This window comes from Falco peregrinus, chromosome 18, assembly GCF_023634155.1.
Source record: "Falco peregrinus isolate bFalPer1 chromosome 18, bFalPer1.pri, whole genome shotgun sequence".
Lineage (NCBI taxonomy): Eukaryota > Metazoa > Chordata > Aves > Falconiformes > Falconidae > Falco > Falco peregrinus.
In genome coordinates, this window is record NC_073738.1 from 304,199 (window position 1) to 318,892 (window position 14,694).

The 14,694-nt window shown below is 41.2% G+C and overlaps 2 protein-coding genes across 5 annotated transcripts in view; one reads left to right on the forward strand and one right to left on the reverse strand.

Annotated features, from left to right (window-relative positions):
- Window positions 1-14,694, forward strand: part of LOC106112343 (endoplasmic reticulum-Golgi intermediate compartment protein 3-like) — a 152,117-nt gene that overhangs the window by 116,219 nt on the left and 21,204 nt on the right. The gene's annotated exons all lie outside the window — the stretch shown is intronic.
- Window positions 1-14,694, reverse strand: part of MYO1D (myosin ID) — a 163,946-nt gene that overhangs the window by 102,832 nt on the left and 46,420 nt on the right. For all 4 annotated transcript variants that reach the window (XM_055789789.1, XM_055789790.1, XM_055789791.1 and 1 more), the window contains exons 8-14: window positions 13,946-14,149; window positions 12,633-12,778; window positions 12,435-12,549; window positions 11,560-11,730; window positions 6,718-6,788; window positions 4,961-5,035; window positions 3,272-3,404 (exon numbers count right to left, since the gene is read on the reverse strand). In XM_055789789.1, coding sequence (XP_055645764.1) covers window positions 3,272-3,404; window positions 4,961-5,035; window positions 6,718-6,788; window positions 11,560-11,730; window positions 12,435-12,549; window positions 12,633-12,778; window positions 13,946-14,149 — 915 coding nt within the window. The remainder of the gene's footprint in view (window positions 1-3,271; window positions 3,405-4,960; window positions 5,036-6,717; window positions 6,789-11,559; window positions 11,731-12,434; window positions 12,550-12,632; window positions 12,779-13,945; window positions 14,150-14,694) is intronic.

Genomic DNA, 14,694 nt, shown 5'->3' on the forward strand with positions numbered 1-14,694 from the left:
AAGACCGCTTGTGCAACACTGTTTTCAGAGAGCTGTTTTCATCAGCTGTTACCACAGGCTTCCCCAGAATAGTCCTGCAGGGTCCAAACTGCAGTTAGACACATAGTTGTTGTCACTGTTGATCCCCAGAAGTGCAACTCCAGTCCCAAGTTAAGCACGGGGAAAAATGGTAAGACAACCCAAGGGACGAATTATGGTACCCATAACTGGAACGAGTGGTATCCCCAAAAGAGACAGAAGTTTTACCAGCCCAGGAACAACTCTCCACTCTCCAGCCCCCAGCAGAAGTAAGAGAGCTGAGACAAGTATCCAAACTGGCAGTGACTCAGAGGCAGAGCAGCCCATTTATTTGTGCATAACCAATAGCTAGCAAAGCACGGCCTGAACGCCCAGCTATTAGCTTGCTAATAACATGCACATATTATTAGCTGTACGAAAAGTCAACTCAAAAAGATCCTCAGGGTGGAATGGCCAAACAGAAGCATTATCTCTCTGCATGCTGTTCTACTGTTTGAAGTACACAATGATTGTGTTCAGGACCCTTATCTAAGCAACCTCTCCTTTCTAGGACACACCAAAATTTAGACCCTTTAAAGTAACATAAGCTTGGCTTCAGGATAGGTCACACCAATTTTTTTTTGTTTAAGATGCAGGACAGCCAGATTCTCCACTAAAAATAGCCAAAGCTCAACTATGTAACTTAGTTTGCAAACTTAAGTACCTACAAACACTGTTCTGCAAGGAGCGTTAGCCCTGTACGTGTTCAAACAGCAGACTCCGAAGTGTGAACTTCACCCGCTTCGTTCCAGCCCTATCATGCTAAAGACTGGCCATAAAACACTGCACAAGCAAGACAGCCTTTGGCTCCTTTCTGCTTGGCAAAAGTCCTTTTTAAGGCCTGACAAACACATCTGTTTAGCCAGAGCCTCCCCTTTAATGGAATCTGTAACTCTCTGGAAATACAATGCTCTGAGACAATTTTCTCCATTGCTATTCAACAGAAAATCAGGAAAAACACATCTTTAATACAAGTTTCCCAATGGAAGTCTAGGGAAAGTAAAGAGTGGGAAAGGACTATAGAGAGAGACACACAGGAACCTCCTAGTGGTTAAACTTGACTTAGAAACAGTTCCTGGTTATGTCCTATCCTTGGAAAAGGCTGGCATTTGTGATAGAGATACCAGTGATAAATGGACTGAAACTAACTCATTTCACATAAGTCAGCCAGCCTTCAATGCTGAATTTTGGTACCTGTTGACTCAAGATGGATAATGGGCCATTTAAACTCTTCAGCTCCTGCTGTGAGTTGCAGGAATTGTTCAAACCACCACAGTGCATAGCATTCACTTAACTATTTTTACAAATACCAGGTGGCCTAGAATAACTTTTCCAATAAATAAGCAAATAAGTTTTTCCACAAATGCTTGCCGAGCCTCCCCGCCAACAGCTCCCAGCTATCCCGCCTTGATCACAGCCCTCCACTACACCACCACCAGCTGTTTCTGTCTGTATTGCTTGAAATGCCTCACTGCAGTGCATCAGGTTCCCTACCCGTTTGGCTAGGCAAGACAGAACGTGAGTGCTCTGTATGGCAGAGAACTGCATTAACAACAAACAACATCAATCAGAATCTTTTTCCTTCCCCAACTACTCATTTTTACAACACACAAAGAAACCTCTCTGGGTTCTTGTCATCTCTATACCAAAGTTAAGTCAGGGCTAGCCAGCAAATTATTTGGAAGACTGACAGATCAGGTAAATCTTGACTCCTTGGAAAGTCAGACTAAAGGTTGCCCCTATCTGCCTTCCATCAGGGTCACAGCCACCCTCTTCAGCCTCAACAGCTCATCATCTGCCATCCAGGAAAGCTCCTCCCTGGCTCACAGGCAGTGGGGTAGGACCTCCTGCAATTTCTACTTACGGTGCCAACCTAAAGTAAGACCTGACCTTCAACTGAGCTAACAAGGGGATCCCCTTAGTAGCACTTAGTCAAATAGTACTGGGGAGAGGTGTGGGGCTTCGTCACTCAGTCAGGAAGCTCAGCTAGCACCTCGAGACAGCCTTGGCTGGGCTTGCACACCATCCTGCAGATTTACTGCTGAAGATTAAATCCACTCCAGAACTAGAACTCAAAAATATAAAGCAAGCATGTTTTCATCTAATTCTGGAAAACATGAAGCAATACATTATATCCTGTAATATTCCTAGTGAGGATATCTTTCTCTTTCTGTGCACAGCCAGTACTGTATGACCATGCTCTGACCAATACAGCACCTATGAAGACACACTCATGTGGCTGCCACTCCAAGCAAAAATTCAACTACTGCTCTGCTCTTCACAGGGTCATCTTATTAGAATAAGGATCATCTTTCTACAAAGCTTTTCCTAGCCTTACCACAACTGTGTGCCTGTTCTCCCTCCAGATCTTGGGCCAGCAACACCTCCTTTGCTACCACAACTGCCAAGAAGATAGAACACATCGCCCTTTATTGCTTAATTATGCTAAATGCTAACGTACACCACTGCTCTGGGGTCACTATTCATCTCTGGTGGCCGCACACCCCTTCCACAACACTACCACAATGCCAGAAGCCCAGCAAGGTTACCCAGCATCAGTAAGACCCAAATATTTCTCAGTGATGTCTGCTCACACAAGGGATCACACTGCTCCCCTCATTCTGCCACTTGGCTGCACCATGTTCAAACCAACCACTTTCCCAGTTCATTCCCTTACCTACCTTTCTTTCACACAAAGTGCTGCTTGCCAGGGTAATACCTTCTACTATCAAACTTAATTACTTAGTCAAATAAAAAGTTTCACTTCTCACTCTCTGACAAAGGAAAGAGGAGGAAAGAATGAAATCACATAGGTCTGCTTCTATTTTCACAGAAGTCACTTGGCATTAAAAGCCAGAAAGAGAGAATCTCTCCACCGTGAAACTACATCCTCTGGGCCGTCTGCCAAAAGAGCTTTGTTAAAGATGATTATTTATTTGATATAGTAATTATTACCTAAGAGAGATTAGCTTTGCCAGAAGTGAAAGATACACTGGTCACAGAGGAAGCAAAAATCCATCCTCTTTATGCGGGGATGGCAGATAACTGTCTTACGAAGTCTTCACAGCTGCCAATTGACACAACCAAAGCTCATCTGCCATTCCTCAGCTCAGCTTTCTAACTGATGGCGATAGGAGGATGGCAGCCTCTCCACAGAGAAGCTACACCCTACTAATCAGAAGTTGGGAGTCAATTTTGAAACAGAAATATTTACCTTTGATGCCAGGTTGTCCACTAATGCAATCATGGAGTTCTTAAAAAGAGTAGCAGCTGTCAGAGGCCTCTTGGTTACCTCAGTGATGCTCAATTTACCTTCAGGCCACATCATCTTCAACACGGGATTAGAGCTAAAAGACAGTCTCTTTAATTGCACAGTCTAACAACACTTCCACTACATTCAAAATTCAACAGCTTGCTTCTGTCCAGATCTACTGGTGTTTTCAGCCCAAAATTTATCAGCCAAACCAATATGACACTCCTGGGCAAAGTAACTCTTGCTCTTGAGCAACATATGGTTCAAGCTTATAACTGAATATTCTGGAAGAATAACAAGCGCATTCTCCTCTTCAGATAAAGATGTGCAGTAATGGGATAGTAAAAATCCTGCAGAAGTGATCTATCAAAAGCAGGGCCTGCCTTACTGACACAAACATAAGGAATGTAATCAAAACAGAAATGAGTAGGAACACAGTCCTCAACCTCCTCCCTTGAAACTTGGAACTGATTTCACACTGTATTTCTGCACCATTCTTTATATAAAAAATAATGTATACATTTCAGCTTATATTTTCACGAAGGGTTGAAAGTGAGGTAAAATGGCCATGATGGATGGCAAGAACTCTGGAACAGACAAAAGCTGAATGCAGTTACAGCAATTTAACAGCCAATCTATCACATGCTTTAATATGCTGTAAGTGGTCTTTGTGAATAGTCTTTACCAGAGACTTAACAGAAAACAGAGGCTAAATATAATAAAACCTCTGTACAGCAAATATTTTGCAGGTTTTTGGTTAATGTGAAGTCTTGAAAACAGGAACAGCAAGACTGTTCAAGGGAGTACACTGAGTAAACATAACAGGACTGTAAACTCAGTTAATAGTTGTACTAGCTCTTAGACCAGGTAAACCGTTGTCCATGCAGCTGCAGGCTATTTTATGCTGACTTCTGCCCCTGAGCAAAGTCTCTGAAAGGTTGAGATAGGCCACAGTTACACAAGAATTAGAACATGTTTAATGCCAGCCAGTTGAGGCACTTAGGTATACACACACATTTTGATAGGATTTCAAATTGGCTTGTCAAAGGCAATTTTTACTTGCCTAATTACTATTTAAAACACTCAACTACATGGCTTAAATTTTTCACGTCACTGCACATATGAAAAGGATTCAAATCTATTTGCCCATTTTGCCCCCTAGCCCTATATTCTCTTTCAAAACAGGGACTTCTAGCTGGGGTCAAGGATATCTGTTGTTGACCAAATGCTACTCAGCATCTTTAGCACTGATTAAGGAGACATCAGTAATGGTACATTTGCAACTGGTCCAATAACCTGGTTAATGGCAAATCAAGCAGCACAGGTAATCTCTGCACAGCTATCTTGATTGCACAACGAGTTGGTGTTGGTTGCAAAGACAGACTGTAAATTCAGTTAAATTAAAGGTTATATCAAAACAAAAACAACATATACAGAATAAGGACTTTATCCTGAAATATCAGACTAACAGTCTTTGGGTTACAGTAGACAGACAAAGATCAAATCCCAAAGCAATGTGTTTATTCACCAGCACTGCATGCACAGTAAAGATAGTATCAGTGAAAATATTTCTCTTCTAGCACCCGGTCTATAAACAAGGATTCTGACAGGTCAGATTTGAATTCACCTCATTAATAATTTTATTCCTACCTGTTGTACATGAGGCGCTTGAAGTCCTGAAATAAAGTGTCCTTGTTTTTGTCAATAAATCCAGTGACTGAGTAACTAAATAAATAAATTAAAAAAAAAAAAAAAAAAAAAAGGAAAACAGTTAATTGCAAAGAAGCAAAGTCCTCCTCTGAGCTGCTAGTATCAGTGTGGAATCAGCATCCTTGCACTCCTACAGACACAGCAGATGCTAATCAGGAATCCAGCTCTGTTTCCCAACCTATCACTAACTAATTTGCTGCATGAGCACTGTGTGCGACTTAGATCCATCTGTCCAGGTTTCCACCTCCACTCCAGAAGCAACTTAAATCTAGGTTTAGAACTCTATCTGAACTATGCAGGTGAAGAGCATGTCAGCTGAGGCACCTAGCAGGACTTAAGCAAGTTGTAGATGGCCCAAATTCAAGAGTGACACTCATTACTTCTGCCTCCAAATTCAGAGCAGACGTTTGTGTTAAATCCTACAGAAGTTTTTGGTTTTTAATGTCTAGTCTGCCCTTCCCTTGGTATCAAGGAATATTCTCTAGTAGAAGAGTGCCTGAAATCAAGAGCAGCCTATAACCAGAGAGTAGGGAACTGTCTTGGGAATACACACACACCCCCCCCAAAAGATTACCACTTCACAGTTTCAACTCTTCTTCAAGACAAGACAGACAACACTGTCCTCAGAAGTGCAGTATCTCCCCATTCACCCACTCCCACACAGTTGCTTCCTGAGCTTCAGATCTCTGTACTTGCACTGCAGGCACTGGGATCGAGAGCCCCACAAATCCCTGCATGAAGCCATCCTCAAATCCTGAACTACGTTATCTGTGAATATTTCCGCATTTCAGTTTTCTTTTATAAAGGTTTCCTGCAAACTGGCAACACAGAAGGTTCAACCACTGATATGGCACCTTGTATCTTCTCCTCCAAAATGCTTTGAAATCAGGGATCTCTATCAGCAATTGCTCAACAAAGACTCCAGAACAAAAATCTAGCTGCACTGATTGGGCTCCAGTATGATCACGCTGGTTACCCTTGTAAATGAAAGGTAAATTTAATCCCAAGGCAAAAGAAATCCTAAATTATGTCTCTATTAACTCCCTTTAGATTCTGCTGACATGGGATGTCTACACAAATCCTAAACCATTAAATCACTCCAGTGATATTGCAGACAACAGCCTTCCCAATGAACAGTTTCTAACATACGTGCATCTTTTCCCTTCTACTTAATCTTCCTTCGTGTTATTGTCACATGCTGTTGACATTTTTGCAGGCTTCGGGTACAGAAAACTTTTCAACCTGAAAGGGGAAGGCTCCTTGCACTGATATTTGTTGCAGTTTAACCCTGTGTTTTCAGTCTGTTCAAAATGATTTGAGAATTTAAAGCCAGAGAGTTATATAATCATACTAAACAGATGTCTAAACCAGATTTTATTAGCTCAGCACAGCTTCCTTGCATAAACAGTGCTGGCTTCTCCCCCCCACACCCTTTTACTTTCCTGAAGCACTGCTGTCCTCTCATCTCCCCTCCCCATATTCTCCTTTTGTTTCAATTCCAAGTACAAAATCATATTCTGTAGAGCAAGTAACCAGCCTAAGATTTAACTGATAAGGAACGGCTGCACTCTGTAATTCTGGATGACAGCTATTCTGGTTCACACCAGAAGCAGCATTAAATCAGAATACTGTACCACTTCAAAGCTAGCTAAAAGACAAAAATAGAAGGTGCAACTTTATTTCTGAAAGAAACTTACATCACATCTCCAGCGTAATGCTTGATTCGAAAGTCTCTGTCAAACTCCAGTGTTTTGTCAGTTGCACATAGCTAAAATAAATTCACATACATTAAAACATCACCTGTGGATTTTCAAGTTTCATGGAAAAGCAATATGCACTGGAAATAGAAATGGAAACTATAGACATTCTGCTTTATATGTGGATGTGAAATACAGTTATAACATTGCTTCATAATATTTTGTCATGGATGTATTACAAGAACACATATTTGTACAAAACCAAGTTGCAAGAGCCTACAGTTTTATTAAAAAATTGATACTATCTCAGAAACACCATTATGCAAAAAGAACACTTGTGCATGTAGAGTAACATTGCACCTAGGAATTAACATATGACTTTAAGTCTTCCTTTATATTTTTTTCCATTGCAGTATCACTCCTCAGCAAAGAAATAAAGCAATGAAGCAATCAAAATACAACAGTTGCAACAGCAATGCTTGTTCTGTCCCAAATCACTCTAGATATCTAACATCCCTCAGTGAGATCCACCCATAGCGGTCACCGCTCCAGCCCTCTGCTCTCAGCTCAGACATCCCATTACATTCCTTCACTACAAAGATGTCAAATGCCCACATGGCAGCCATTCAGTAGCAGTAGCCATAATACACTCATCCCTTCAGGAAGAACAAAAGCCAAAAAATCCATCAGTTTCCGCTTAATTAAAAAAGGACAACAAGACCAAAATGAGGATTTTTTTAAAGCCAGAAGGGGCAGTTAGATGAATTAAGTCTTTGCAGGAAGCATGGGCATCATTTAAGAACACCAAGGGCTATGAGCAAATAACCACTATCCACCAGAAGTCCTGGGAAAACAAAAGAGGAAATAGCATAGTTAAACTGCAGGGCAGGAGAGATTATTAGAAGCAGAAAGATATCGTCCAAAAAACTTCACCTGTGTACAAGAGTAGAAAATAGATTAGCTCAAATGGACAGATGTAAAATAAAATAAAATATATTTTAAAAAAATAAATTACAAGGAGGAAACCAAAAAACCTGAATAACAAGGTATACAGAAGGTTACAAAGGTGTAAGTCATCCAGCTTAGCAGGAGCAGGAAGCACACCAGGGTCTGCAGAGCTGATAGATGACCAAGGTGCAGCAGGAACACAGGGAAAACAAAGAAATGAGGCCATATCAGGAAAACAAATAATTTTTCTTTTTGCAGCTGTGTTCACCAGCAAGGGGCTATAGAGGATGTAATGCCTGTTTTTAACCACCTAAAACATTCATCTCAAACCAAGGTGTCAGCCCAAGAGGTATACAACAGGCAAAACCATAAAGGAATGAAGTAACTGTTGCTACCACAACTGCGACATGGTTGGCTGCACAAGCTTCTCGCCTAAAACTCATCCAGTACTGGGGAGACTGGAAGGTGGCTTAACATGATCTTAGGTTGTTGGTTTGGTGTTTATTTTTTTTAAGGAGTGTTTCTCTCTGAGCTTTGTGTCTACTGGGCAAATCAGTTGAAATTAGTTAAAAACACCCAAACCAAAAAGTATATCAATACAGTTCATAGTCTGCTTGGGTTTCTGAGCCTTTCTACAAGGTCTCTTGCTAACTACTCCAAGAATTTAAGCTGCTAGGAAAGATAGGAGAAAGGGTCCTCACTGTTGGAAAGATGGGAACAGGAGTCCTGCAGGGAACTTTTGTTCTGAGGTCTACACTATAAACATCGTCTTAAATGAACTATCATCTGCGAGTAGTAGGAAGGTCAGCAAGTTTATGTTACCTAATTATTCAGGGAAGTAAAAGAACTGCAGGAAGACACAAGAGGCTAAAGCAACAGCAAAAAAGAGGAAATGAAAGTCAACGTATGATATACACAGAGAAAAGCCAAAGTTCATCGTAAATGATGGGCCCCATACTGTCCATTCCCAATCCAACAAGTACCTTAACTACCCTCCATCTCAAGAAGGACACAGGAGAACTGGAAGAGGCTTTAAGAAGGGCAAAAATGATTAACAATACTGACTGACCGCTATGGTAGGGCAGGCCAAATGAACTAAACCTCTTCAGGTTAAGGAAGAAATGCCAGGAGACGATGGCAAATGACATGGAGGTGATGTACTGGAAGACACCATGAACTGTGTTTCACTGTTCAAGAACTAGGAGGCAACAGATATAATCTAAAAAGGAAAAGGGAGGAGGGATGGAAACAGGAAGGAGGGAACCCTTCATGTGAATATCTAAGCTGTGGAATTCTTTGCCACTTAAAAAAAGAAGGAAAAAAAAAAAGGAAAGAAAAAAAACTATTAAGGACTTGATTGAGGAGGTTCCTGAACTGCACATCAGCAGCGACTGGGAGCATATCAAGTTATCATTACATGTTTGTCCTGCACTCTTCTCCCATATAGACATTCACTATTGCCTAGTTTCTTGGAAGATACTACACCAGATGGACTAGAATGGACCTTCTGACATTCTTCCCATCACAATCAGTTTGTTGAAATTGACACTTTCAAGTTCGAAGATTTAGGAATTCACAGACTGTCTATCACTGCACTTGGCCCTTTGAAAGTATAAGATCAATTGAAAAAATCAGAACTTGAAGAGATTGAGAAAATGAACCTGCGATGTTGAGACGTACTATCAGCACAGTTAGCATGTCTACATATCTAGGTGAGCATCAGACAATTTGGAAGACAACCCATGCTCTAGGAACATAAAATTTTGTGACAAATACCTATAGTGGAAGTGTTTACCCGTATTTTTTGTGGTTTACTTGGCTTTCACCAGGACAACCAAGCAGACAGCAGCAGATCAGACATGCAGTACACAAATTAGGACACTACTATTTAGGGCACAGCAGCCCCTTAGAGCTTATCCACATGGAGCCAGTGTGCAACACGCTCTACCAGGGAGCAGTGAAGCATTAGCTCAGTCTGAAAGATGGGAGCATTCCCATAACATGTCAGCACACATACTTTAACTCTTTAGGAACAGCTTTGATATACGCTGAACTTTATAGTGTGTGCACAGAACAACTGCAGTCTACAAAAGCAAATTGTGAAATGAAATCAGGTCCCTTGTTTTAATTCAAGCTAGAGAAGGCTGGCTTAGAAAGCTCAGGTTTCCTACAGCAGTTCTAGATGGAACTGATTAAGTATCTTGATACTGGTAAAGGATATCTGCGAAGATGCAAGAGGGGGAAAAATAATTATGATGCTGAGAGTTTTATGGATCATTTTTTTCAAGGCTATATTGATTTCAACTAGAAATTAGCAAGCCAGAAAGATACATCATACCCTCCATAAACATTATTTATATAGCAGTATTCCTTGTTTCCCTCAGTCTGTGCAAATGCTTTTCTGACAATGCCACCCCCTACTGAGGAATGCTGCAACTGGCAATATTTTCTTTTAATGTTTCCTATGCTGTAAAGGGACTCCTGAAGGTAAGGACAATCTTTTTTTTTTTTTTAAATTTTCATTTCATAGCTTCCCATATACTTTATGAAATTCAGTCCTCTTCCCTCACTGTACCAAAGGACTACCTGCTCTCTCCATGATAGAGCCATTTCACCTTAGCAGATGCGGGAAGGCCAGAACAGAAACGGAACTCCTTTCTCTACCAGCTTACACCCATTGCTAGACAGCTCCAGAAACTGGACCACTTCCCCCACCACCCCACTGCAGAGGACTGAAGACTCCATCCCCCTACACATCACTATGCACAATCATTAGTACTACCAAAGGAAGCAATTTGCATCAAAACATAGAAACTCAGACTAGGCTTCATGAAAATACTTGCGTTTGGGTAAGTTTACTCAGAACATGCTATGCCTAGCTCATCTACTGCTTATGCACGTAAAACCTAGGTTAACACAGAAAGCAAGACTCCCCCCATTGCTCCTTAGTGAGGATGGCAGATGAGATGTCAGGTGTGCTGCAGCTAAAGGGCATTTAAGGAAAGCCACATCTGGGAGGAAAAAGTGGTTATTTTCCTTTTGTCCTAGCCTCTACCCAAACAAGCCACATCCAGATCTATTGTTTATATTCAGCCTCCCTGAAGGCAGCCTTTAGCACATATCTTACACAACCATGCTAATTTTGTATTTCTGACCTACATAAAATATTGTGGCAGGGTGGGAGGGAGAAGGGGGGAAGCAGCTTTCCAAACGATGTATTTCAAACAACGTTTCTGAGTAGAGAGATGTCAATAAATTAAAGGCCTTTATCTGATTACTCAGTGTAAAAGGTTCTCACATTAATCAGGCTAGTGACTGTTTTTTCAATATGCTGCAAGTGAGGAATAAATAAAGCCTTTTAATTCGTACATTGTACCAAAAAAAGCAAGTCGAGGGGCCTGGATGATCATAGGTACAATGAGATGAGCACGTTTTGTAGCCAATAATGATGAAAAAAAATAAATCACAGTGCTGTAATAATGCAGAAGTGTGAATAATTTCACTGTCACTATGCATTAGAGCAGCCTGGGAAGAATGTCACGTGGGTTGAAACTGCACATTGATTGGTTATAGATGACATCATGATACGGTCAAGGCAGGAGCTCATGCTTCTTTTATGCCTGGAATAAAACTGCTCGCGCATTGGACTACTTCAGCTCCCTCTGCCGGATACAGGGCCACCCAAGGCACGACCTAAACCCAGAGCAGGAAGCCTGCTCCGTAGCTGGGAGCTGCTGCTGCTCTCAGGCATTTCATTTCACATTTGAAGGTAAAGATTCCAACCCCAGCCACCTTCCAAGTCTTTTTCCTCATTCCACTACACCTACAAAAATATGAAAGGTATCACACAAGAAAGGAAACAAGTTTTGAGGGTTCAGAGGAGTACGTACTTACCTTTCTGCTGGAGAAATGAGCATGCTTCCCTAGCTTGTTATTAAGAACCTCAAGGAACATCTCATCTGTAACTTTTCCCACATTCATGCAGGCATCATCCAGAATGGCAATGATCCCTTTGTGCTGCTGCTCTACCAGGTCAACAATGACCTGATTGTTAAAGTAATCAATCTGTAAAAAAAAAAAAAAAAAAAAAAGAACAGGTATATTTGTGACTTTGGCCAGTGAAAAAGGAGCACAGCAGTGTTGGCCACTGAATGGCACCCACTGTTCATAGGAGAAGCAATCAATTTTCAATATGCAGATCACCAATTCAAAATTAAGCAGGCTACTTCTCTACCACTAAACAGCAGAGAAGGTGATTTTTCAAACACCTCACATAAATCTCATGACCTCTGCTAAAAATCAGCTGCTACAGAAAGCACTTTAAAACATCTTTTACAATTCAGTTGTGCACAGTCACCACAGTGAAAACTGTACATCTTATCCTTGGCATTCTGAAAGGAATTTGAACAGGAGAACTCAAAGATTTTTACACTTTAATATCTACAACTAGACAAAATACATGAGCACTCAGAACAGAAACACACTGTGTGATGTGTGTGGCATCACAGAGATGCCACAGTATGTTTTAACTCAGATCTGGAGTCACTTATTTTCCCACACCACTGCAAATAAAGACATGTTGTGAGATAATTGGTTAGCTTCTTCCACAGCCTGATTTCCAGACAGCAAGTGTGACAGTACAGCTGGCACAGACACATATGTCCTATCAATTCCAACAGGCATTTACATGTGGTGCAACTTTAGATCTGGGACTTATGCTGGTACAGTGACCCCAAACCGACCTCTCCCTCCCCTGCCAAATAACTCACATGCTTCCAGGGAATTCCCTCTCGCTGGTATTCTTCCTGCTCCTGCTTTAGAACCAGCTGAATGAAGAGCTGCTGTAGTTTTTCATTGCAGTAATTGATGCAAAACTGCTCAAAACTGTAAAAACATAAGAAAAAAAGATGATGAGTTTTCTGGGAAAAGCAGAAGGCACAGCATTGTGCTTTAACAACATGGCTCACCTGTTATTGTCAAATATTTCAAAGCCATAGATATCCAGGACGCCAATGACTGTGTTTTTCCCATGTATTGTAGTGTCATAGTTCTTCACTTCAATCACATCATTGATGTGTGTTACAATCCAACAAAAAAGGCGCTCGTATATAGCCTGCCAGGAAACAAATACCAAGGAATTTTGCCTGCATCCGTCTCAGTTCTTTCTGGTAAATGCAACATGTGGTGCTACAAAGCTTAATTCAAGATGCTGCCCTAACTACACAAAAGCTACAGATAACATTCTGCTGAAAGTGAACAGCTACTGACATGAAGAAAATATTCTATGAAAATATTTTTTTCTTTCTTCAAAAAGTCATTTACACAAAGTCTAAATCCTGGTGAGGTCACTAGGTACAGCGGTTCCCCTCTTTGATTTGATTCCAGTCTGCTTTTCAGCTGCCTACTAACTTCCATTCCTAAGAATTATCTAACAATATTGAAGAGCAAGTGAGAGGTCAGTTATAGAAACCTAACAACCAAACACAATGGCAGTAAAATATTCCTGTTCAACTTTCATAAAGAAAATGTTCTGTAGGCACAGGTATCTTCAAAGCCTACGTGTTCAAAATGTACTGTGAAGCTGTGCAAACATACAATCTTAGGAAAAAAGCGTCAAGTTAATAATCAAGGATCTTCATAACTTCATCCGTTCTTCCCTTATCAATTGATTTCTTAGCTAAGGAAAGACAATTGTCATTCCTCCTGTCATCAGTATCCATCCTTAAGAAAAAAAAAAAAAAAGAAGATAGCACTTTGGGTTTCAGCCCAAGTTCTAGGTGTTACAGTTCCACTCTACTCTTTGAATTTAACTGCTAAATGAAGTCAAGAATCAGATCTTGCAAAACATTCAGCCCTGTACAATGTATTCCTTCTGCAGATGCCAGCAAGCCAGGCTTGCAGCTCCCTCCCCTCTTTTGTGTGCCTCAAGCAATGCTGGTTGTTGTGCATGCTGTGTCATAACCAGGGAAGGGCAGGGATGGTGCTGCTCTGCAATCTCCATACAGAACACAGGGGTGCATACAGTCAGAAGTAAACCTGCATGAAGTCGAGGCTTCCTGTGTCTCAGCACGCACTATTCTCATTGATCCACCCAGGAATCCCACTAGGACCTGAGCACTGAAAAATGTGCAATTCTGAAAGCAATTCAATATCGAATGCCTTCCACAGGCATTGCATTCTCTGCTGCACTAAGTACAACTCAACCGACAGGCATAAGCAAAAGAAATGCGTCTGCATTACTGTCCCATACAAAATTGGATGCAAAGAAATTTAAACTCACTTTTGCAAAGGCATCTCTGCCATAGGTGGCTTCTTGTTCAGTATGTTGTTTATCAATGACATCCCGACCTGTAGCTACAGTTCGAAACAAAAGAGCCTTCTCCACCATGTCAGATTTTGTTGACAGCAAGTCTGCGATGATTGACACGACCTTGCCATTTTCTATCACAGGCATATCACCATCCACAGAAAACTTCAGGTTCCCCTGAAATAAGTAATGAGAAACTAGATTTCTCAGTCTGTCATTTATTAATATGAATCAGTACACTCCAAGTTCACCCACATTCCACCTGCTATTCAAGTCAGTATATCTCCTAACACATTAGAACGGTGGGCCTTGCATTTCCATGTACCCACAAAGCCCCAACACCAGTGGCAGCAGCAAAGCCTGACCCAAAGTTAAGCATTGCTACTCAGTGTTCAGCTCTGCTTTTGGAAAAAAAGATTACATCAAACACTTCCAGAGGTTTAATCAAACACTGTCTCAAGATTCAGAGTCTAGTGATGGGAAATTACATCAAGTACACAAATGCTGGATGTAGCATTTCATCCTCACTGCAGCTCGCCATGGAAACACTATTCTTACAGCAATTCTTACTGTATGCTATTGCCCATGAAGGTAATGGAAATATTCTGGGGAAGCTGACAAGTCAGCACTGCTAATAAGACTGGACTGACAGCACACTACCCTAACAGATTTCTTACCGAATACCTGCAGCACCAGGATTTACGTAGCAACACCACTGCAGG